At 45.1% G+C, this 25,349-nt stretch overlaps 1 protein-coding gene across 6 annotated transcripts in view; it reads right to left on the reverse strand.

Annotated features, from left to right (window-relative positions):
* ANK1 (ankyrin 1) overlaps positions 1-25,349 on the reverse strand; it is an 826,509-nt gene that overhangs the window by 43,857 nt on the left and 757,303 nt on the right. For 5 of the 6 annotated variants that reach the window (XM_085634051.1, XM_085634052.1, XM_085634055.1 and 2 more), the window contains 3 exons: positions 25,073-25,156; positions 11,751-11,930; positions 10,528-10,653 (listed from right to left, as the gene is read on the reverse strand). In XM_085634051.1, coding sequence (XP_085490177.1) covers positions 10,555-10,653; positions 11,751-11,930; positions 25,073-25,156 — 363 coding nt within the window. In that variant the 3' untranslated portion in view covers positions 10,528-10,554. The remainder of the gene's footprint in view (positions 1-10,527; positions 10,654-11,750; positions 11,931-25,072; positions 25,157-25,349) is intronic. The other variant, XM_085634053.1, reaches the window with a different exon arrangement.

Here is a 25,349-nt window from a genome sequence, read left to right on the forward strand (position 1 = left end):
TACCCGGACCAGGCGGTTAGCAAGGATCTTAGCAAGGATTTTCGGCTCGGCGTTGAGAAGTGATATCGGCCGATAGGAGCCACACTTGTCCCGGGGCTTACCGTCTTTATGTATTACCACAATCGTCGCCAGCCGTTGATCGAGCGGAAGAAACCCATTCACCCGCGCCTCCACGAACATGGCACGCAGGTAAGGAGCCAACTTATCCGGACGAAGCTTATACAACTCAATCGGCAAACCATTTGGGCCCGGAAGTCGGAGATTTAATGACTTGGAGAAGAGGGGCTTGAACCAGCCCCTCTTCTCCCCTGTTCTCCATTGGCTGGCCTCGTAAATGCTGGCCAGCCACTGGAGAAGAGGTCAGTCACTCTGATTAGGCCCCGTCCTTTTCGGATCGGGGGCGTGTTTTTTGCGAGAAGTCTCAAGGAGGAGACAACAGCAAAACACGCCCCCGAATCCGAAAAGGACGCTGCGTTTCTCGGAGGCATTTCTGCTCTGCCTCGGAGAAAGGCGGTGCTGTCTTCCGGTGCCCTCGGCTTGTTTGTAATCTCGTAGAAAGAAGGAAGAGATTTCTCGTTGAAAATATAATCTTCCCCGACCTTCGTTTTCCCTTCTCTAAAGTTAAATAATAATAACGGCAGTTCTTGTTATTTTAACCACTGTCAACCAGACATGCGTACTTGTGAGTGTTGCCTTTGCTCGCTTCAACCAATCGAGTACTAACCAATCGGGTGCCGCTGTACTGTTCATTTATACAAACATTATAAAAGCAGCGTCGGGAATGGTTTATGTGAATGGCTATGTCTCACTCGAGTTGTGGAGCCTACCTAGTGTGGTGCAGGAAGCGCGGACACGGTGTATTGAAATGGAACGCAGGCGGCAAGGTAAGTTATAGAAAATGTTGTGCTTAGCCAACTCACCTGAATCACACACACAGTAATTAGCTCCTCATCCGGGCGCCTAGCTGTTTGTAGGAGGTGGGTGGGACCGGGGTTAATTGTTTAGCAGCATGGGGAGAGAGGGCAAGAAAGCAGGCTGATGGTGTGGTACCATCATTACAGATGGGAGTGTTAACAAACCGTGCCTTCTATGTGTTAGAAAAATGAGCGAAATTATGTTAATGTAAATCAGTGGAGCCAGGCGGCAGGGACACTGCTGTTTGCATTGCCTTAATGCAGACAAAAAGCTCTTTACGCACCTTTTGATGATTGGCGCCCTGGGCCCAGCTCGCCCTTCGTGTAAGTGTCGGGAAAAAAGTCTCTGGAGAGACTCGTGTTCGGCGGTGGGCTGCGGAAAGTGGTTCGTGCAGGGTCCCTTTCAAGCAGGGCTTTAGTGGGCCGGGTCGAAAAGTCAGGTGCTGAGACGGGTCACTGCCGCTGCCTTCACGCCGAAGTTACTGTCCCTCCTCCCCGCTGCAGCATCAGGGAGGCAGCGCCATGCGAGGGGGACTCCCAGGGCCGTGCGTGTGCCCTCCTGTCTCGGTGTGTTTATTTATATAATTAATTAGCCGAACGATTTTCGCACGGGCCGCTTTCACTTTTGCGGTCCACTCATGTCCAGCTCGCACTGGGAAGTATCTTTTTCATTTCAGATTTCATGCTTGCCGAAGGCCTAGGTGGCCGCAGAGAGGGAGGGGGTGCGTGTGAGGGGACTTTGAGCCGGTGTCAGCTGCACACTGGGCCCAGGATACCCAAAAGCATCGGAGATGCAGAGGCTGCCCGGGTGGCATAGCTAGCGGCTGCTCAGGCCCCCGCGGTGATGAGGGGAGGGGAAGCGGAGCGGAGCTGAACAGCTTGGAGACCTGTGCCGAGCATAGCCCCAGCACACCCCCTTCTACTATGTTGTTTTTACATGTTGCATGCATCTGTTCCTGTCTACATCACTGTTAGTCTTTTTCTTCTCAGGGGCTAACGCAGGTCGTACAGGGGCCCACATCCCTCACGGTCCCCCTTTCTACCCAAGGGTATGAGTAGCTGTGGGGGCGGGCTCGCCACATTCTGCAGAGGGGGGCATCCTGTTTCGTTAAGATACTGTTTGTCCTGATTTCCTCTCTCTCTCTTCTATCACTCTTCTATAATAGTTTATTCTGCCCCCTTCGGCGTGTGCTTTTAGTGTTGTATTTGTGTACTCATAAGGCACCATCTAAACCACCAACTGATGGGGGCCGTTCTCGTTTACATTAATAACACAACGCGAGGAGAAGTCTTTGTTGTTACGGTTCTCTCGTCCTCTGCTGTTGCCTCGCCATAGACAAGCATTTACAATGCAATGGTCTCGGCATTGGTAAAGTTAGAGCTATTGGCATTGCTCATGACATTATTTTTGTTTAGTGTTTTTGTTTTTAAAACATTTAAAGAAACGGCATTGTCATGAGCAATGCCAATAGCTCTAACTTTAACAATGTCGAGACCGTTGCATTGTAAATGCTTGTTTTACTCTGGAAACAATGATATTACAAGCTGTTTCTGAGCAAAGGGATCGTGGCGGAAGGCACCATTGAAACCACAGCTTAAAAACGTGTGGGCCTTCTCCATGGGGAGCTCTGATAGCAATGCATAGGGCCTTAAACTGTATACGCTTCTCAATAGGTAACCAATGGAGAAACGGAAGGGCAGCTGAGACTGATTCTCCTTTGGGTATGCCTAATAACAGGCGAGCCCCTGAGTTCTGTAGGATCTGCAGCTTATTTAGACTTTTTTTCTTACACTTACAAAAAAGCATTCGCTTAGTCAATCTTTGAAAGTATCACGGTAGAGACTACTGTTTTTTGCAGGTCCTTGTCAACGTAAAAAAAAGAAAGAGAAATTGTTTTGAATTTTTAAAAATGTCTTCAGGATCAAACATTGCTACAGCGTAACCTGAATGCAGCATCCGTGACGTAATCACCCATAAATAGTGAGGAGGACAGTCACACACAGCAGTATATTGATCAAAGATACAATTATGCACATACTGTAAACTCATCAGGAGATGCAGCGCGCTGATAATGTCATGATCAGGCAAGCCTACGGGACATATACTGGGGGTGCCCAAAAATGCCCACTCTAGTCTGAGTGTATACCGCATGCAGTTTATGACATTACAGCAACAGGTCCTGTATGATGCACTCAAAGGCCAGGGTAGGGCTTTAAGTGGAATGAAACACGTTGTGGGCCGGGGATGGGGCGGATTCCTCTCTAAAAGGAATGTGGCCAAGCAGCGGTTAACTATGCACCCCTTTACAAGAGGTGTGGCCTAAAACATGTGAACTAAAACCCTGTGTTTTCTGTTAGTGCATCCAAATATATCACACTTCAACAAGCACAATCTTAAAACAAGTCGGACTTAAAATCTTTGCTGATGCGTATTAGCACAGATTTATACTCAATATCAGATAACCGAGGAACAACAATGATATTTTTGTGAATTACTGAAATATCACTTGTGAAATAAACATTACAAAGGTCTGTGGAGTGTAAAGTTTCCTCAGTGAGTCAGTCACTCCTGTTCTCCCCTCCACATCACTTTCCTCTGCAATCTCTCCCTTTGCATTTCTCACACTTCAACTCCTACCTCTTCATCATCATCATTTACTCAGTCCTTCATGTACTTCCTTTTGTCTCCTCTGCTTCACCATTTCCTGTCTCATTCGCACCTAGGTACACACTCCCCCACTACAAAGTCTGCATTTACTTTTCTTTTGGTGCTATCACTATTTCAGCAGCTTTGTGCCGCTGCTACACGCTTTCGCAATGATGTCTTTGCTGTCACAGTCCTTACGGCTTGAGGGTTGTCCCACCCCTGGAAAAGTCAGTAAGAGTGAATAATAGTTAGGGCCTCATGATGAATCTGGCGGTGTGGGAGCAGGCCGCGATGCCAGCGCTTCACTCCAACACCGCTAAACTCGACCACTGACCACCCGCCAGATTAGGAGTTTTCTCCTGGCCTGGCGGGCGGTGCTTTAGCGGTTCCAGGTGGTGACCCTTAGAAAGGCACCGCAGTGGGAATGCCAAAGCCTGCTACTGCATTGCATGGACTGGTGCAGTCAATGCCATGCAGGAACTGGGGTGCCTGCACACATGGGGGCACATCATGTGCCCCCCTGCATGCACCCCATTGCCCTGAGACAATAGGGGGCCCTGTAGGGCTCCCTTAGTTTCCTCACCACCACTGTTTTCATGGCAAGCTCACCGCCATGAAAACTGTAGCAGTGAGGAAACTCGTTATATTCTTGGCGGTCCCGCAGCAGCACCGTAGGAATATTGCGGGTCTCAGACCGTTGCATGACTGCCCGGGATCGCGGATCCCTGGCAGTAGCAGAGGTCCCATGGGGGTCCGACCGCCCAACACGAAATGCGGCACTAGCCGCACCACGGGTTTGGTGGTCCATGGGACCACCAAACTCATAATCAGGCCCTTAATCTCTTTTCTGTATTAAGAGCACAGTCTGACCCAGCAATTCATAAGCAGATACAATAGCAGTGTTCATCCCTCGTGATTGTAGTTGTAGATTTTTTCCCCTTACCGGCTGCTCCAAATGTCACTAACAGTGATCGGTAAGCTCTAAAGGATTGTATTCTTTTAAGATAGAACTGTATAGTTTCTTTAATATCCTGTTTGTGAAAGATTCTCATTCTGAGGATCAGGAAAACACTGCACAGCTATCTCATGTTCTAAATGAAAACATGAATTTACCTTGGGAATGAAAGCTGAACCAGTTCTGAGGGTTCTTCTGTCTAGAAATTGTCTTAATTAGGGCTCATCAGTAATTAAGGGTCATATTGCTCCTAATTATCTAGCTGATTTTATCACTAACAAAAAAACAATATTATACATAAAAAAGGACATTTAACAGTATGCAGTATCTAGAGGTTCAAATGGATTAACCTTTAGGGCCTGTAAAACTAAAACCTAATCCTAATATGGCAATGAGATATGAGTTTCATGCAGACTTAAAATAAAACTCTTCAGTAGTCTAGAAGCCAGTTCTTCAGTAGAGGCTAAAGGACTGCATCATTGATTTATTGGCTGCCCACTGAACTTTTAATGTAGCTACAAAAAGATCCTTCAAGAATTAATTCCTCAGGAATACCAGAATTTGGCACAGGTGACAGGATGCTGGCTGTAAACCTCTGTTATTGCACCTGGTAGAGGAACCCCTCTAGTGTCCTGAATCAGATGCCCTAATTGTAGGAAGGCTATTTCCCTGAATATCCGCAGCTCCTCCACTTGAACTTCTGAGATTTACAAAGGCTTGCCTCTCAATTTCCATGCTGTTAACATGAGACGCAGAATTGACTTCAGCCACCTGAAAGTGTTAGAGTTTACAGGGAGAGGAATCTGTGTTTCCAGTGATAAACGTGCTAGTAGTGGGAACCACAATCTATTTAGCCAGAAAGGTGCAATAAGCTGAACTTGAGTCCTCCCGTTCTGAATCTTCTTGAGCACCATCTGGAAGAGGGAAATTGGAGGGAATATATAAAGCAAACCCTTCAGCCAACTTATCGCCATGCATCCACTGCTCAAGCTTTCACATGTGGAGTTCTCGTTCAGATGCCTGAAAGTAATGCATTGTCCCTTGATGAAAAGCGATATATCAATGGCTTCCTCCATCGTATCTGTTAGTGTTCTGAATACATTTGGATGCAGGTGCAGATCCACTAAAGATGGGAATTGACTACTCGGTTGGTCTGCCACTACATTCTGTAATTCTGGGAGAGAGGGTGCTCTCAAAACTAACATGTGTCTCTGACCATATCCAGATTTCTTGTGCCTTCTGGGCTAGGTGTGCGCTCTCTGTCCCCGCTTGCTGGCTTATGAAACGATTTGCTCTGGGTCAGAGGGGAAAATTCCTTTAAGGCTAGGAGGATTGCAAACAGCTCTTGCCTGTTCGATTAGAACAACTGTTACTTTGGGACCACTAGCCCTAGAATTCTGAGGTTGCGGTACTGCTCCAACCTATTGCATTGACGTCTGTAGTTATTGATGTTGAACTTTGAGACACTAGAGGAACGTCTTTGTTCAAACGATCCTTGATTAGACACAAGGCCAATTTTCCCCATCAGGCTTCTGGCAGAGGCATTGAAGATGTAATATCCTGGCTGGCTGGAACCCAGAATTTTAACAGATGCTGTACTAATGGCTTTAGGTGCAGTCTGGCCCATGGGACTAATGCTGTTACTGTAGACATGTAACCCTGGGCTCGAAGAAGTTTCTCCACCAAGGCAAAGTCCTTGCTCGATAGAGACTGGTGCTGATGCTACAGAGTGATCATCCTCTCTTGACCCTCTTAAAAACTGTTGAGAAACAACAGCGGTAACCCGGTCCCTTCTACTCCAAAATTGGCGAAACCACATTATTCCCTCATGGAAGGATTGGCTACAAAAAATGAGACAAGTTAGAGCAAGTGAGCAACAATATGCAATTCGCACTGGGGGAGTCAGGAAATTTGAGAAAGTTTGGGGAGAATATTTACAACTGGAAGATGCGGGAACATGAAAATGGATTAAAAGAATTGAGATATCCCCTCACACCATTTGGTAGACTTTGGATATAGTTGTTCCTTTTATGTGATTTTATGTCAACTGCATTCTTAATGATAGTTTGGTTTACGGGAGGCGACGCTATGAGTATTAATTTTGTTTACTATATTTATTGTAATTATATAATGAAATTATATGTGCATGGAAAAAATGGTATTTATCACCTATGTGGAAAGATCAATTTAAGTTATATTTATGATACTGTTACACCTGGATCTCAATAAAAAAATTATAAAAAAAAAAAAGAGAAACAAGTCCTTTGAACACACAATCCTGCACTGTCTGAAAATAGGAATTGTTCCTGTTAAGAAGAAATCCTAACTCTTGTAAGTACTTTGCACACTCTGGTTGTTAGGCCTTGATCAAATTATCACAAATTAGCCAGTCATCAAGAAGTGCTTAATTTGAGCTGATAGTCGCAGGTGGGGCCCACTGGCACTTATTTTTGTGGACCAGCACTTATTTATCTTCAACACACTTAGACCCAGAGTAAGAGAGGGAAAAACACAAAAAGGGGAAATAAGGAGGAAGAGAAATATGGAAAAACAGAAAGACAGAATGAGAAAGCAGGGATGAAAAGAACCAAAAAGAGTGAGAAAAAGAGGAAGAAAGTGTCTGGTGGTGGATGAAAGAGCCGGAGATGAAATCAAGACTATGCATCCTTTGCATCCAGTATCCAGACCTTCGATGCTGCAGGCCACAGGCTTCTGAACAAAACTTTGGGCACTGGCACTTATTCATTTACAAATTAAGCACTGCATCCAAGTACGGAAATATTTGAATATCCTATAACTGTAGATAAGCAACTACTGGTGCTAGTTCCTTTGTCAAGGTTCTTGATGCCACTGATAAGCCAAATGGAAGAACTGTAAATTGGAAGTGATTTTCATTTAAAGCAAACCGGAGATACTTCTGGTGTGAGAGCTGCATAGCTATAAGTAAGTAGGCATCTTGTAGGTCATGTGTAGTATAAAATTCCCTGGTGAGATTAAAGGGATTAGTGTCTACAGAGACACCATCATGAACGTTCTTGAGCATAACTATAAATTCCCTCCTTTCAGATCTATTATCCACCTTGTTACTCCTGTTCTTTTTACACTGCAAAAAGTATTGAGTACATAACTTTTCCTCTTTGGTCTTTTTCTCTTTCTTCTCTTTCAGGATTTGTACTTCCTGAATCATTAGTAGCAGAGGTGGACAAAACAATGTTTGTGGAGATGTTTAATTGAACTCCTTCACATATACCTCTGACACGGTTGTATGTCAGAACCACACAACCACTTACCACACCAGCTTTAACAATACAGTTCGAACAACAAATGCGTATTTACAACTCATTTCTTTACCACGCAAGTCATTACCACTTGCCTTTGGGAAAGTGCTGAAGTTTGAGATAGTATAAATTACTATTCCAACTTCAGTCTGCTCTACAGTAAGGAAAGTGCTGGACTTAAAGTGCAACATCAATCCAGCAATGCTTTCCTTATCAAGTCGTTGTAACGACTTGCGTGGTAAAGGAATGCGTTGTAGACGCATTCGTGGTTCAGACTGCATTGTTAAGGTACAGCTTGGTGCGCACCACAATGTAAAGGCTATTTCCCCTCTGACACTACTCCTATTGCCCATTGATCCTGCAGCTTCTTCCAAAGCTCTGCAAACCATTATAGATGACCTCCTACCAGAAGAGAGTGTTTTTGGGCATAGTTATGCCTTGGGTGGTTGTCAAGGCAAGATAAATGTTGATGGTCCAGTCTTTTCTGTTAGACGACCCCCCCAACCACTGGTCCACCTATGAAGCTTCTAGAACAGCTGGCCTTCTGAAAATAAGAAAGATCTTGGTTTTTGGGTTTGCTGATAAAAAGACTGTGAACATTTATTTTCTTTATCCAACCTTTTGACCAAGACTTCTAACTCTGGGCCAAATAATTTCTGTACATTGAAAGAGAGGTGTACTATTTCCAGGTTTCATGCTCTTACCCAATGGTTTCTCCTTCGAGATGTAATTGCACTTCATGAGGAAGCTACCGCACCCAAAGTGTCAAAAGTGATATCTGAAAGGAATCACATTGTCAGCTCCATGCTGGTAAGAAAGTATGTACTATCTCTTAGCAAAACCTGATATAAAGTCTGAAAGTTTTTTTGTTGCATTGATGACATAAGTACTAGCTCTGAAAGCAAAGTCGGTTGCAGAATACCCCCTCTTCGACGTTCACGCTTCGTTCTTATCTATTGGCCCAAATGGAAGGGGGTTTTCAGAAGTTAGTAGTGATGACACACTAGTGAACAAGCAACTGGGGGAATTGTGATCTGTAGTTTTCCAATGTAAATCTTTTTTCCACTGAATCTGGGAAGTTATATCTTATCCATTTCATACTACGCTTTAAGAAGGATATCATTTGCTATATCAAGTAAATTCAAAATAGCCAAATTGCTTGGTGCAAAGGACCGAAATAGGTCATAAGGGTACATCCATTGTTCTAGAGGCTGAAACTCCAAGCATTCTCTGATATGGGTTATCACTTCAGCCAGCTGGGCACCTTGCACCAGTTTGCCCGTGTTGCTCTGTATCATTACCTTCCACATTGGGCTGGTCTGCCCCAGCATTCTTTGACAGCTTTTGTAGAGCTGAACCTACAGTCTTAGCAATTATTAGATGCAAATCGTCAGGAGACAAGTTTACTAGCTCCTCCTTTCAGTGTCTGCTCTTTTCCCTGCATCCCTCCATTATAGCAGCAGAGCACAAGTAAAGCCAGCTGAGAAAGGCTTTAACTATTACTGCAAACCTTCCAATTTCACTAATTGATTGGTTAATTAATTAGACAATAAAAGCCCCAGTTGGGAAGAAATTAGATTATAAACCACGGATTGCAACACCTTGCACATCATAAACCAACTTAGCATGGTCTCCAAATGGCATGTGTGCCGGCCATACTGCCCCGCTCGCTGCTATAGCACTAAAGTGGGCTGCTGGCAGACCAGTGCTATGTGTTCAGCCTACTGTGGCAGGGCTGAGATTTAAATTAAAATTAAATCCGGCTTACCTAACCGATCAAGTGGCCATAGATGCCTACTCTGCCTGCCATGTTGGAGACAGAAAAAAACACAGACCTGATTTCAAAAAGTAGGAACTATTTTGGCGAGGAGGCAGGGAAAGTAACATAAAAAAAGACTAAATGCTATTCACTTTACTGCGTATCTCTGGGAGTGGGATAACCTTTAATCTCAAATCCCCCAGTAGCAAAGCAGCTGCTCAACCGCTGGGACACACGATCTCTCAGGATTGTGGCTTGAAATTGTACATTAGGAAGCAGAGTCTTTCAGATCAGGATTCTCTTATCTGGTTGCTCGGATATGTATACATTCCAAACTGCAATTCAATATAAAGGGAAATTATGTATTTTACCTTAATTGTGGACGGATAGCTATATATTAGTTGCAAAATGAGCTGCTATGTAAAGGTCATAATTTTGTACATTGTTATCACATTGATACTGATCATGACTCCTACACATGAAACGAATGAAAACGTCTCAGGGGGCGTACAAAGCAATTGCAATACAACGCAGCACTGCTGCCATATTCTCAGATCTCTCTCCAGTCTCTCCTTGTACTTTGACTTCTACAGCTGCCTACTCACCCTATCACCGTTACACCTCTTTCAAGTCAAATTAATCAATAAGGACAGGTTACCAATGTATTTTAATGATTCCTAAGTTGAGTTATGCTCCAATGTACACACAATAAATAATAAACAAGCAATGACAGCCACAGGGAGGGAGAGGCAAGTACTGCTCATTCAGTGACACCTGCTAGCTAGGACTGGAAGCACTGGTGTATGTGTGGAAGGAGGGCCAGTTACTACCCTTTACGTGTCATGGGTTGGACAGGATTTGGCCCACATACAGGATTCAGATGTAGCGATGCAGTTAATACAAAAGAAGGAGAGTTATCCAAGAACTCAGTATGCAAAATTAAGAGAAAGCAGGAAGTAGAAAGGCGGTGTTACCTCCAGAGAGCCCTGTTCTGGAGGGGTTCACTGCTGCACACTTCTTAGGCTGGCTAGCTTCACTATTTGTGCCCCCTTTCGGCCATCCAGGAGTTCGGACCTCAGAGCACCAAGCCCGTCCTCCACCTGCGGGCATCGAGGCCCGGGCGATGAGAAGGCAAGGTGAGCCACACACAGAGATGAAAAGAAAGAGACAGACAAGGAGGGGCAAAAAAAGCAGAAACAAAGAATCAGCCTGGAAGGCTTAGCGGCTGAGATGACATGAGGTGATAAAGGAAGGCGCAGCGAGGAGACTGCTCAAAACCACCTCCCACAGAGTAGCAAAGGGAGTAAGAAAAAACAGCAGAAGGCAGGACAAACAATGAAACCCTGTCCACTTTCCATGTCCCACAAATAAATTATTCAACAAGCCCTTTACAAAATATATGCCTACAGTGCAGCCTATGATATTGGTCCTAAAATGGAGAATAACGTCTTCATGCACCGCTTTGTACACAGCATGTGACAGAACTTCTGTATGTTCAGTGCGGTGTGCACTTTCCTTTTCGGGACTAATACTGATAGCTGCATGTGGAACTGCCTCCCTTGGTACCCATGGACTGTCAGTTGGAGCCCTCTGTTCTACTGTCTGTCTTGGCACTGCCAAGCTACCAGATACAGCGTATGCGCCAACATTCTTACTAGATGCTAATTGCATAATTCCTATGCTTGGTTTTGTCTAGGCTTGTTCCACTACAGCATGCTAGGCTTCTGTATGCTTTTGGTGTTTACTTTCTCTGGGGACATTGGTGTCCCATGGCTGTTATCAAGGGGAGTGTCTGCTGTGGCAAACTTTACAACCCTTAGGATGTGTAAACCATTGCCATGCAAATGTAGCATGATTTTGGTGACCCGTGTCTTCATATGTCACTTAGTGACCCCTTGCTGCATTAATATGGACTGTGGAAAGAAAAGATAACCTTCACAACTTTGGTGTCTGGTTTGCCAGTGTTTTGGAGTACACTAGTACCCATCTGGTTTTTATTAACATGGGTCGTGCATAATAGGGCACATACCAGTGCCCCCACTCTTGGACTGGAGTAGCATTAGCTGCAGATGGTTCTGCTGACAGTGTTGCCACTCGCTGATGTATTTACCTGGACTGCATATGGTACATACATTGACTGCGTATGGTACGTCATATAGTCATACCACCCTAGGCTGCAATAACAGGTCTCACCTACCTTGTTACTCCCTGGGCTGTCCCGCTGTAACACAGCGTACTTCATGAATTGTTCGGCTTCAGCCTCCAGCTCGAGTGGCTCCTGCATGGCGCCCTCGATGATCACCTCTTCATTCTCCTGCAAGTCATCGTCCTCTTCATTTCCAGAGGGTGCAATTCGGCGCACAATCTTACGGATTATCTGTGGTCAAATGGTGGACAAAAGAGATAAGGTCACTAAATGGTAACTAGAACATGGAAGATCACTCCTTTTCCTGCACTGTGAGCAGAGGTTGAGAAATACAGGGATAAAATGGGAAAACAATCAGGGAGCAATCCATATATTGCACAGCCTCTAGCCCATGGGCTCTATGTGCAGTGACTCCCCAGGAAAGGAGCAAGCACACAGCACGCATTACTGTACCATATTGTGTTGGAGTTACATTTTTCTGATAGAGACATCTAACCGCAGATTATTCACCTTGTGAATTTCCAAACGCGACACACTGGATACAGAGAATTTTGATAGCAATTACCTTGCATGTTGGTAGGAGGCATTGTATGGCTCAGCGTCAGTGTACGGAGGTGGCGCAGATGAAGTAGCCAGATGTCGCATCCAGGGCGAGACGGACTCAATGTGGAGCTGCCGATGCCACTTACCGTTGCGCAAGGGAATTGCTATCAACGTTCTGGCACCTGGACAAATTCACAAAGTGAGGAATCTTCTGTTTAAGTCTCAAGTACAAAAGGGGTTACCAAAAGTAATTTGTTCATTTAGCAGTTACTATCCGTGAAGAGGTGTTAAAGCGCTTTATGCTGAGTAACATGCTACTTAACTTTAGCATGTAATTTAGTGCTTTTTTCATTAGTGAGTGTAGTCTTGTGTTCTCAGAAGAAATCTACCCGTGGATAACTCTGATGAGTTAGTAGTGGAATCAGAGGGAATTAGTTGCCATAGCTAGCAGGGATGTTGATCATGATTACACAGAAACCAAACCTAAATAGCCCACCAAGGTAAAGGGCAAGTTTTGTAAGTTAGTGGGGAGCCTGGAAATCACAATAGCTAAAAACATTTCTCGTTAGCAAAAGGGGAGGAGGCTCTAGGGCCAAAGAGCCAAATAATTAGAGTCATTTAACATAAAAACTATGGATATACCATAGAAAGGATGGTGTTCACAAAGAGAAGTGCAGAGCGGTGCACGCATTTGCTGAAACTGGGATGTGGAGTGAGGCCTGCAGAAAGGGGGGGGTGTTACGAACACACTTACACATGCATGGTTAGTAATGCAGAGAGAGGCATACAGCAGGGCACAAGCATGCAGGTGTAGAAAGAGTGTATGGGGAAAGGCAAGTGGACTGAGCTACTCGTAGAGAAGCACACCAAGGGGCTTGCGCAAAGCGAATTGCATGTAGAGAAGCACTGTTAGAGGTTAGATAAGGAGTCGGTATAGAGAGAAAATCTCAGATGGTATTACAAAGTTGGATGGCCACACAGAGAGTTGTGCATAGAAATGTACAACTTAGTTAGGAAGCAAGAAGAGTGCAAATGAAGAGAGGCAAGCAGAATGCACATTGAAGCACACAGACTAAGGTGTGCAAAGGGACGGACTCACTAATGAAATGAACCATGCTCCAATGCTTCAATATGTTTAAGTAGGGAACAGCCCCAAAAGGAAACTAGGGCTAGGTCTACTTTGTACCACATGGCAATGTCGATACAGTGACTGATGTGGATACCTGACTGGCAGGAGTCTAAACAGCCATGCATATCCAGGTGACTCTGCAGCTGTCTTGTGGCAGCATTCTCCAAGAAGTTGCTAGCCAATGATCTGGTATCCCTTTTGTAGTACTGCTGTGATGTTTTTTGTGTAGTGGTTTGTTGCTACTGGTATGTTCGACAGGCCTCTACATGCATTCTCCAGAGACCCACATTGATTCTGCAGTTAGAAATGCATGAGTTGGCCGGTCACAGTTAAGAGATATTGTTTACTAAGAGTGGACCAGTGCTAAGGGTTGCTTGGCACATGAATGCCCCCCGAACAATTGCACAGAGCAGGTTCATCAAACCTTTTACATAGTTACCGCATAGGCGATAGAAACCGTAACTCTGTCGGTACATATTTGCTGTGCTGTGTTTGTGAGACGATTTGCCTTCCTTGAGTGAGTTCCCTATTGTTTTCTTTTGAAACTTGTCTATTGCTTGGCATGATCTACCACTGAAGCATTTCTCTAGGATTTGTGGGTCAGATGGGTTGTTTAACATTCAAGAAAAACCATCAAGGAGGCAAGGACAAAGTGAGGACTGTGTGATGATGGACAGGGCTGCTCATCAATCCTTGGAGGGGGTTTTCAACTAGTGCCCAAACCTAGAGAAAAAAAAACAGAATTTCTGTGAAGAACAGGTTCTCCCTTCAATCTCATAGGAGGGATGAAAACTGGCAGTGTTTCTAAGTGTCTTTTTAATAATTCATCCTGCTTACCTTTTTCTGGGAAGGATCAAGGCTAACGGCAGACTGGCCTTTCAGGAAAGAATGCTCAACTTGCTAATGATTACAAGGCCTTTTATCTGGTAGCTGAAGTAAGAAAGGAAGAATGGCCTACTAACTATTGTTTCCTGGTTCATCCCCATTCAGGATCTCCATCTACTTGCCTCCAAAAGCAACCTTTACTGCATTTGGGAGGCGAGGTGTATTAAAAGGACAGGGTATCATGTGGATCTTAGTAGACAAATACCTTTGCTTAGCTAACAACCATGGGTACTCCAATGAGGGCCACTACGGTGGCAGCGCAGTATCATGTTACTCTTGCCCAACAGTCGAACTCTGAATAAGCAGGTACATCAGCTCAAATCCACCATATAATGTGGGTTAGAAAGTGATCTATCTTTGCTACACACACTCCTCAGATACTGGGAGTACCAGTCATGAAGCTGCAAGAGACTGGCACAAGAAGGTTACTAGCTATCTCATCTAGAGTCATGTGTTTCTTAAGCTCAGATGTTAAACTGATGACCGGCGCCTGTGAAAGCTGGAGCTGAGGGTGTGAATCCTCAGCTCTGATGTTCCACAGATTGTTTTGTCTGTCTGAGGTTCAAGGAGGTTGGAGCCAGGAGCCAGGTGTGTGACTCCTCAGGTCTGATAATAATACCGATATTTATATAGCGCGAACAGCTACCTCGCAAGGAGGTGTCCCGGCGCTGAGTGATCATTTTTCCAGACAGAATGGGCGGAGAAAGGGGAGGGAGTGTTTAGTTATTCTGGGAAAAGAGCCAAGTCTTTAGCTGCCTCTTAAAACTGGCTTCCGTTGGAGCCAATTGGATGTTGGCCGGTAGAGCGTTCCAGAGTGTCGCCGTGCAGGCAGAGAAGGATCTGCCTCCGAGTCTGGCTCTCCTGGCGCGGGGGATAGAAAGCTGGTGTCGTGAATTAGAGCGCAAGCATCTCTCCTGATAGTATCTGGGGAGTCTAAGCTTTAAATAGTTGGGACAGGTCCCCTTTTGGGCTCTAAACGCCAGAGTTAGAGCTTTAAACTTGATTCTGCAGGCTACAGGGAGCCAATGCAGATCGCGCAAGTGCGGAGAGACATGCTGTTTAAAAGGGATGTTTTTTAGCAGTCTCGCAGCCGCGTTCTGCACGATCTGCAATCGTTGCACCAGATATTTGGGTAGGCCAAGGTAGAGGCCGTTTGCGTAGTCCAGTCTGGAAGTGACTGTAGCATGGACCACCGTCTTGCGACAGTCTTCAGGCAGAAGGGACAGAAATTTGCGTAGGTTTCTTAGTTTATGGAGACAGCACGCAGAGACCTGCTGTATATGTGGAGAGAAAGAAAGACTCTCATCCCATCTTACTCCCAGATTTTTCGCATTAGTGCTGGATAGAGGAGGGAAACCCATTTCGGAGGGCCACCACAGGCTTGGGGGGGGCCGAGTATGTTTGCCAAAGAAGATGACCTCCGTCTTACTCGCATTCAGTTTGAGTTTGTTTGCATTCATCCAATTGGCAACATCTCGCAAGCATCCCTTCATATTGCTGAAGGCTGCCTCTGAAACATCCGAGAAGGGGAAAATTAGTTGTGTGTCATCGGCGTATGAAATCGCCTTGACGCCCCATTTAGCAATAAGAGAAAAGAGTGGAGCCAGATAAATATTAAAAAGTAATGGACTGAGGGCCGAGCCCTGAGGGACACCACACCAGAGGGGTTTGGGTTTTGAAGAAAGGGGGCCCAAGGCTACTTTCTGGGTACGATCAGTGAGATAAGACTGTAGCCAGCCCAGAGCCTTATCTTCCAGGCCTGTGTTTTTTAGCCTTAACAGTAGCCTCCCATGATCCACAGTATCAAAAGCGGCAGATAGATCCAGGAGCACCAACATAGCCGATGCTCCTGAATCTAAAGACCACCTGATCAGCTCAGCCACTTCTATCAGAGCGGTCTCGGTGCTAAAGCCCGCCCTGAAACCTGACTGGGTTTCATGCAGTATGTCTCTTTCTTCTATAAACCTGTTTAGTTGGCGTTGTATCAGTTTTTCGAGCATTTTGCCGGGGGCTGCCAACAGGGAGATTGGCCGGAGATTGCTAAGATCATCCGGGGCACCGTTTGGTTTCTTTTTTAAAGGCAGGAGTGTGGCATGTTTCCAACAATCGGGGAATAGACCTGTTGCAATGGATGTGTTCCAGATATGTAACAGTGAGGTGGTAATTGAGTCCGACATCATTTTCCAGAGCTTGGGCGGGCATGGGTCATCAGGAGCCCCTGATTTACATTTTTGTAGTTCCCTTTTGGCCTCGGCGAGGGAAATAGGGTGGAATTGAGCTAAGGCGGGGAGGTATGCCACATTATCATTTGTGTCGGACATGATTGTGGGCTCGGGACTGGTGAAGGTGTCGTAGACTTTCTCGATCTTTTTATCAAAAAAGACCGAGATGTCCTCGCAGAGTTTCTCCGACGGAGTCACTTCAGTTTCAATTGCACGAGGTTTAAAAAAGGATTGAACAATTTTAAAAACTTCTTTGCTAGATTGCTCAGCTTGCTGAATGGAGGACACAAAGAACAATTGTTTTGCTTTTTTTATGGATTTGTGGAAAACACGCAAGGCTTCTTTGTAGCAAATTTTTGCTGATATGGAATAGTTTATCCGCCAGAGACGCTCTAGTTTTTTGCAATGACTTTTTTCAGCCAATAGCTCAGTCGAGAACCATGGGGCCGAAGGGGATTCTCTGCGTGATGTAGCGATTTTTGCAGGCGCGATGGTATCCAACGTATTACCTATCCAAAGATTTAGAGCCACAGCGTCCGTGTTCACATCTAATGACAGAGTTGGAGTAGTAGCTGAGAGAGCAGGGCAGAGAGTCTCTGCTGATATATTAACCCAGTTTCTGCGAACATAGGATCGTCTCCCTTTTGTCTGGTGGTGGGAGGGGAGGGAGAAAGAAAAAGGGATTAAAAAGTGATCCGTCCAAAGCAATGGTTGTGCGGTTTTAGCTGAACAGTCTGGGATATTGGAAAATATCAGGTCCAACATGTGGCCTGCCTTGTGCGTTGGTTCCGAGATAATTTGGAATAGATTCGCTGCTTCCAGTGTAGAAATAAGTTGGGTGGCTAGGGGGCAGTCTGGACTGTCAATGTGAACATTAAAATCGCCAACTGCAATAAAATGGGGGTGAACTATTGAGCTTTGGACTATAAGGTCCATCAATTCGGCGGTATAGTTGGTATGGCAATCCGGAGGCCGATAGATAATCAGGCCGGCTAGGGACAAATGGGGGTTTATTTGAAAGCAGAAATGAAGCCCCTCAATGCCTGGGATGGAGGTAGGCGTTGAGGATGACAGTGTATATTTGTCTTTAAAAATAATCGCTACCCCACCACCCTTTTTATCATTTTCTCTGTTTGAGATGCTCATTTTGTAGCCTGGTGGGACAGCCAGTGAGATAGAAGCTACACTATCCACAGACAGCCATGTTTCTGTAAGAAATAGGGCGTCCCAATCGGAGTCCTCTAGTAGCAGCCAGATATCATCCGCATGCCTAGGGAGGGATCTGCAATTTAGTAGGGCGGCTTTAATAGTGATATCAGGGTGGTTAATCGGGGAGCCTGTTTTAGAATTTAAAAATACTGTTTTAGGGGGCGGAACGTCGCGAAGTGTCTTGTAGCACACCGGACATGATCGCGGTGGTGTAACGTTGGCCAGGTCATACCTGAGCGCATGACAGTGATTGTCTGTATTCAGAGCTAGTAATGCAGACCTAGACCAAACGATCCGCGTAGCGTCCCTACTCTTACCTACAGCGTGGCTGGCGCTGGTCGCGGTCCCGTCGCGGACGGGCGCAGACGGGCTTGCCTTAGGCGCGCCTTCGGCGCGCAAACGGCGCCCCCGCTGCGCCCGTCCGCTGCGCTTCCGGAATATACACATATTTTATAGTGGCGGGAGATGTAGTGAAGGGGGCGTGGCCTCACAAAAGGGGCGTGGCCTCAATCGACGCCAGGAATGGCGGCAGCGCTAAACTCCGCTGTGCACCTCTCGACGAGGAGTTGAGAGCCCTGTACTAAAGTGCCACGAGGAGATAAGTGGTGAACACAAGGTAAATGTGACTCTCAAATAGTTCCGCAGAGTAGAGTTTTGTGAACCTGGTAAATGAATCCTCAGGTCTGATATTCACAGAGCTATGTTTTATTTGTTTGAGGCTCGTGGAGGCTGGAGCCAGGGGCATGACTCAACTCTGATGTCAAATCCAGTAGTGCTTAATGCTTTGTTTGTTTGAGGCTCATGAATGCTGGAGCTAGGCCAGGGGGCACTGGGACATATGCTATTTATTCTTCCCATAGTCTAATGCAAGAGCAGGGAGGGTGATCTCAGCTGAGCACCAGGGCTTATAACCAACACTAAGACGAGACACTTGGCCAATGAGTGACGTAGCAAATATTAACGACCAGGAATGTCCAGAGGACGTGCAGTGTATCTGCAAGTCATGAAATGTGAGATCCCTCCAGGCCCACTGCATTTTAACCTGATATGCAAAGTTGTTAACTGTACACACACAGTGGTGCACACCCCGAATAGTTACCATTGTGGGACTCAAGGCAACTAAGGATCTAGACCCTGGTAGCCAGGGAGACACCCATCACCATTTTCTTTGAGGAGTGACTCTAGCTTAGTTGGCTCCTTTTTGATGACAGAATGGTTTGTATTGGTTTACCTATTTAAAATCAAAGATAGGCCCCTCAAGATCCACCAGGGTGAATGTGTGAGGAGTTATTGAATGTGGAAATAAGGTCTCTAGGGTCTTTTTTGATGCTGATAGGGTTAGACAACTTTTGAACTCCCTAACAAAATGATGTAAATGAAGTTATAAGCCATACATATGTATGGTTATTTGATTTGCCTTTTCACAAGGAGTTAATAGGTACGTTTATCGAATAGCAAGCATGTCTACAGTCAGATCCTTATTGGGCTAGTAACTGTTTGCAAGGGTGGGTGTACTAGGGGACTCTGCCTCCCCTACCTTGTGTGGGAATGTGCAATATATTGTACTGAGGAAACATACATTTTTCTGCCATCTCAAGCATGTCTTAGCTAAAAAGGAAATGCTTACAGTTCGAGAGAGAGGGGATGGGGAGCTGGGGAGGAGAAAAGACCGTCACACTACTCCCCCACCTCCTCAAATGGTGGCCTAGGAAGTCAGATCAAAGAGATTTGTTAAAGATATTCCCACAAAATCAATTTACAGCAATGAAAATGGATGGAATTCACTTACAATGTGGTCATCCCGAAAATCTGGAATGTTTAATTCTTTTGTAGATGCATGTTGAACTCTCTGACCGTATTCTCGCTCCTCCCACAGAAAAATACTAGGGCCTCTCTTCAGAGCCTGGTCAATTGAGCAGTCCCAATGGCGTGGCTATACGTATTCCATGTGATTTTGTTCCCTCACTGTGTGATGTAATGAGGTGACCTGGTCACTGCCTTATGGTACTGCTGAGCCTGAAGCACAAATGCCATACACACAATGATTCACAATTAACTGTGCTCCACTAGCCCAACACAACTTGAGTTTGAATAGATCACGACTGACAGATCTTAATTATTGTTCAGAAACTAGAAGAGGACATCATTTTACCAGGAGTTAATTTAACCTAACTTATATTGCTGGGAAGGAGTGTGGCTGAGCCGGAGTGCATTTACCATCTGAACTTTGCCTAGACAACATAACATACTCCAAGACAATTATGTGGTGCAGTTGGCCTACCAAGTATAATAACAAAGAAGGGTTCCAATATCTAGGAGTGCAAGTTGCAATATATAGCAGTCAGACTTGCAAACTTAGTATCGTCCCCATGATGATGGGGCTCAAAAGGGATCTCTCACACTGGGCCCCCTTGCCATTATCAATATTGGGAAGGGTTGATCTTATAAAAATAGTGAAGCTTCCCAAAATCTTACATGTCCTCCAGAACTTTCGACAAATAAAATCTGTCAATTTTTTTTTTTAACAATTGCATCCTATATGTGGGCTTTTCTGTAAGGAAGCAGGGTACCACAAGTCTCTGTTGCCAAATGGTCAAGTCTACGTTTGATGGAGGCCTTAGAAAGGTTGGATTTCACATCATATTATAGAGCTACACATTTATTATCAATAAGTGGATGGATATTCAGCCCTAGTAACACCTCAGCTAACACAACCTAGTTGTGGAAAATGGGGCACCAGCCCCTACAAGAATACCTATATGGAAGATGACGGATAGCTCATATTCTTGCAACCACAAAGGTGATGGATGCTACAGGTTTACAGAAGGACAGTTTCCAGACGGCTGGAAAGGGAAGTTGATGGGCCAAACTCCCCCAGGGGTTAGCACAATGCTCCCTCAGGTAAGGAACCTGAAAGGGATACAGAAATGGGACAGTGTCTTGATGGGTATGCCCCTTGCATTCATTATACACAGGCATATGCACTTGCCCCTAGTGCTTGACTGCATGTGATGTCGATATTCTGTCTTTTATTTTGGCCCTGGAGTCACACTAACCTAGGATGTCTGCAAAGGCCTAGCCCTGTCCATGACAATGCGAGGTACAGGACCCCAAGAGGGACCTTATATTAAGCAATAGAGTCCTTGTCCTAGGTACATACTGTAAAGTAGTTTTGGCTGTGTAACATGTTTTGTAAATTTATAAAGTGACTAAACCTTTTTTCTGTGTCAATAACGGCATGGTCTACTGAACTCTCTACTAGGAAATTACACTGTTATGTGAAACCCAGAATATTGCACTGACATTATGGAGCATATTTATAAGGGGATATTACTACCAGATCGTCACTCTTATTGACATTGATATGACCCCTAGAACGGCTCATTTAGTGACGTTCTGGTGGCAATATCCCCTTCTCCTTATTTACAAGGCGGCGGTCAGACACTTAACGTGGCTTAACGCCACCTTGTAAATAAGGCCCCCTTTCCCGCTTCACTTAGCGTGAAAGGGGCGTGCAATGGGTGTTGCAGTGAGCGTTCTGTCGCAACACCTATTGCTTTCTGATGCTGCCCCATGTTAACAAAGATGGTGCAGCGCCAAAAACTAATGCCAGGTAAAACCTGGTCTTAGGATGGCTATGCAAGGAGAAATGATTAATTTCTCCTCGTATTTTTATCTTTCTATCAGTGCTGAATTCTGCAGCACACATAGAACCAGCAAATCGCCTTTAAAGATTGTTTATGTGCAGGAAGGTGTCCTTTCCCGCACATAAACAATCACCTCTGCAGCGCAGACACCCTTGCAGCTGGTGATAGGCAGCTTTTTTAGCGCCAGGGAAAACGCAGGGGTGTGCCGTGTTTTTGTAAATACGGCACATCCCTGAGTTTAAAAAAGGTTGGATTGCGGTGATATTAGTTTTTTAGTAACACCGGGCTCCATCATTTTATTGTAAATATCCCCCTATGTTGAAAGCATGCTTGTGTGAATGTGCATTGCGTATGAAGCACATGAATGGTAATGGATTCTGTTGTATGAGTATAAGTTCTAGGGCCAGAGGTATCATTTTTGTATGCTGTTGGTTACCATGGCACACAATGGAGGGTGATGATAGCTTCACAAGACACTGGAAATGTATTGCCTGCATTCATGTGACTGGTGAGCGGTGACCCAGACACAGAAATGAGGAGTATGGAGAAAGGGATAACTTTAAATATTCAATGGGAGCCCTGTTAGCAAAAGGCGGCTGACTCGTTCTTTCTCAGCACTACTATTTGGTAGATGTTAGGGGTGAGGGTGGGACTGCAGTTTCTGCTGCTCAAGGTGAAGAAGCATCAATGCAGGGCCTGCATTACTGGCTATCTGATTACTGAGTCAGGAAGGTGACAGCAGCTAGGTGACATAGCTGATTGTACCCATGAATTGAATACTCCTGCTTGGAGCCAGCTCTGTTGCTACCTCATATCAGAACCATTACTTAGCACACAGGCTGTGTCTGGAGAGTAGTCTGGAAATGACATCTGCCACAGAATCAACTTAAATTGTTTCTGAAGACCAAGACAGTGGATCCACTTTGGAAAATGTGCATAAAAGTGTGATCCAAGCCACCCCATTTCGTTCCAGTTCCAAGACCAAGGAGCAGAGTGCTTCCAAGAAGACTCTGAGGACTTCTGTGTGACCAGGCCTGGGGTCCATATGACAGCCACTCTCCAAGGGGTGAGGGCACATCATCTGAAGTCTACAACCTGCTGGAAAAGCGGAGAGTCCGCCCGTCCACGCAGAAGCCTTCCTATAAGTTCTGCCTGATCCTGAAGAAGGAGAGATTGTCCAGGAAAAGAAACCAAGCGTGTTCTCAGTGGGGGGCACCCAAAAGTAGCTGACTGGTAAGAAGGAGCAAATTAGTCCCAGATCCAAATTCTCCAGGGTCTCCTAGTCTGTTGTCGCAGCTCCCACAGTGGGCAGCGTAATTAAATAGTCAACAAGTTGTCATCATTATCCTGGCATTGCAGCCATCAACTCGAGTGCCTAATACATCTGCTAGCACTTGCGGTACCCACCCAAGAGACGCTGCTGTTTTACCCTCCAGAGCTGCAACTGCTGAAGAAAAGTTTCTGCCTGTATCCGCATCCAGGAACAGAACTGCCAAAGATGAGTGCCCGTCTTCCATGAACCCTGACAAGCTCATTGAACTTGTTGTTCACTACTAATATTAAGGGGATTAGACTGCCATCCGTAGTCTCCCGCATTGGCGCAGAAGCTCAAGAATGCAAAGACGCAGATCGTAATAGCCCGCGCCTGGATCTCACCAGCATCACTGAGCAGTTAAAGCTGGACTGGGTCGGCTCAAACTGAGGACTGTGACTGAACACCAGTATAGGGAAGCTGTTGCTGTTAATGCTAACCATTTGCTGGCATTGATTTGTAGGGCCAGATGCAACTGAACTGTTGTACTGGCGAGTCTTCAAGGTGATCCCTATTAAACTGCACCTCTGCCAAACCGATGCCTCTACCCATATCTTTGCCTGAGTCGCATGAGAGAGAAGAGGAAAAAGAAGGCACCACAGTGATACTGCATAATAATAAAAGCTGTTTGGGGTATACAACCTGGTAACGGAACTACCCTTAGACTGTGCAGTATTTAGTAATGTATTTACTTAAAAGACTAGCACTGGGCCAGACAATGCTAATGTGTCTGGTGGCTAACTGGAGATTTCTGATCTCTCGCTCCCACAGTACCTGTGAAACATGTGACTGCCAGCCGTTGCTGCCTCGAGAGTCAAATGCTTAATGGGTTGAGCTTGGTCCACTTTGCTGAGACACAGTAGGAAGGACTCCAGGACACCAGCTCCAAATGACCTCAACTACCACGGTTGTGGCCCACTAGCCCATCTGCCCTGTGGCCCCTAAACGGGTCCGGAAGACAGACTGGGAATCTAAGTGAGGGGCAATGTGGTTACATATGTCTACATAAAGTAACTTGAAGAGCTTAAAGAACAGAAAGGGGTACTTCAAAACAAATTAATCCGCTTCCTACAATTGCAACACAAATTCACACCATACCAGAGGTATATGGAGTGCTTCCAGGATACAGTCCATTGAATGCTAAACTTACAATGTACGCCTTGCTTGACTGAAAGATCTCTAAGATCTACAGATTCTTAATATTCAGTACCTCAGGTACATTTCCAAACCTTAGACAGGCTTGGGACGGGGACCAGGGGGGAGGAGGGCAAGGGAGCATGACAGGCAGCATTAACAGCCGGCAGTGAAGTGGCGTTTTCAACATGGTACAGACTGATTCAATTGAACTAACTTCTATATGAGGGAAGGACTGTGTCGAATGAAGAGAAACCCTTTTCCTGCGTGCCTTAGATGGCAGATGGATGAGGGAAATGGAACTATATGGGACTTTAGACTATTGCACCTTTCTGGAAAAGAGTACAGCATACACTATCCAGGGCGTTGGGTAAGCAGTTAAAGCTCAGACCACACATGGCACAGCTAAATATTTTAGAAGATCAAGTCCATAACAGTTATTAAGGTTGCTACGTGGAATTGGGTTTGGTAATTTAAAAAAACCAAAGAAATGTCAACGAAACCTATCATCTGCACAGGATAGGAGAAGGCAAATAAACTGGGAACAATTTTTCAGAGGCTTAAAAAACAGCCTTGCAGTCATTTTATATCTGCTTACCACAACTGATTGGAGCTATTACTGAGGGTTGGCTTTCTAATCCCTCTCTTCCCTTTGAATACCTGATTCAGAAAAAGAAAGAACTAAAAAATGAAGGTCACCAGAAGCACCTAGCATTTCTAAATGTAAGGCGGAATTAGACTATTGTTGCATTATGGAAAAAACTTTTATAAAGCACAGGGCTGCCCAAGCAAACATAAGAAGATATGGGCAATCTGGATGACCTACACAGTAGAATCCTTTTACGCGAGCGCTGAACACCGGGGAAAATACAAGAGAGATATGTTGTGTAACATGGATATGGATATGATTAATGTATAACTATAAGAGCAATAGAACTGAAGATGGGAATTACCATTGGTTGTTGGTGTATGTGTTAAAATGCCAATAAAATGTAGTAAAAAAAAGTAAGCAACTTCTATAAAACATCTAAATCACAATAAATAAAGTTAAATGTCAAGCAAGTGGTATTCCTTTTGAAAAGAATGTATTTCAATTGACTTATATAAAACGGGGAACAGCAGTGAAAAATAGATGTCACTAGCCTTTACGGTTCTTGAGTTACATATCAAAAGGTTTTACCACTGCATAATGTCATATAAGACTGAGTGGGACTATGTTAACATGTAGTGCAAGCATAAACTAAAATCTAAAATGGGTGTAAAGCCTTCCACACTACATGCGGTTCCCATACCTTCTTTGTTACGATGTTCCCTTGCTCATCTGTGAACTGTTCTTCCGTCACTTGCTCACCGGGGATGTCTTGTACTTCATTACCCTGGGGAGAGAAGGAGAGAGTCTGAAATAAGGAAGGATTGCTCATTCTATGGCCAAATTGTCAAGAAGCAACTTTGGCAAATACGGTGGCGTCCAATTGTGAAGTGTCGAAACACAGCTGATATCTCATTTTCTTTTGACAGAAAGCATTTGCCCAGAAACATTTCACCATGCTCACCCATGCCATCAGCTGC

This window comes from Triturus cristatus, chromosome 11, assembly GCF_964204655.1.
Source record: "Triturus cristatus chromosome 11, aTriCri1.1, whole genome shotgun sequence".
Classification (NCBI taxonomy): domain Eukaryota; kingdom Metazoa; phylum Chordata; class Amphibia; order Caudata; family Salamandridae; genus Triturus; species Triturus cristatus.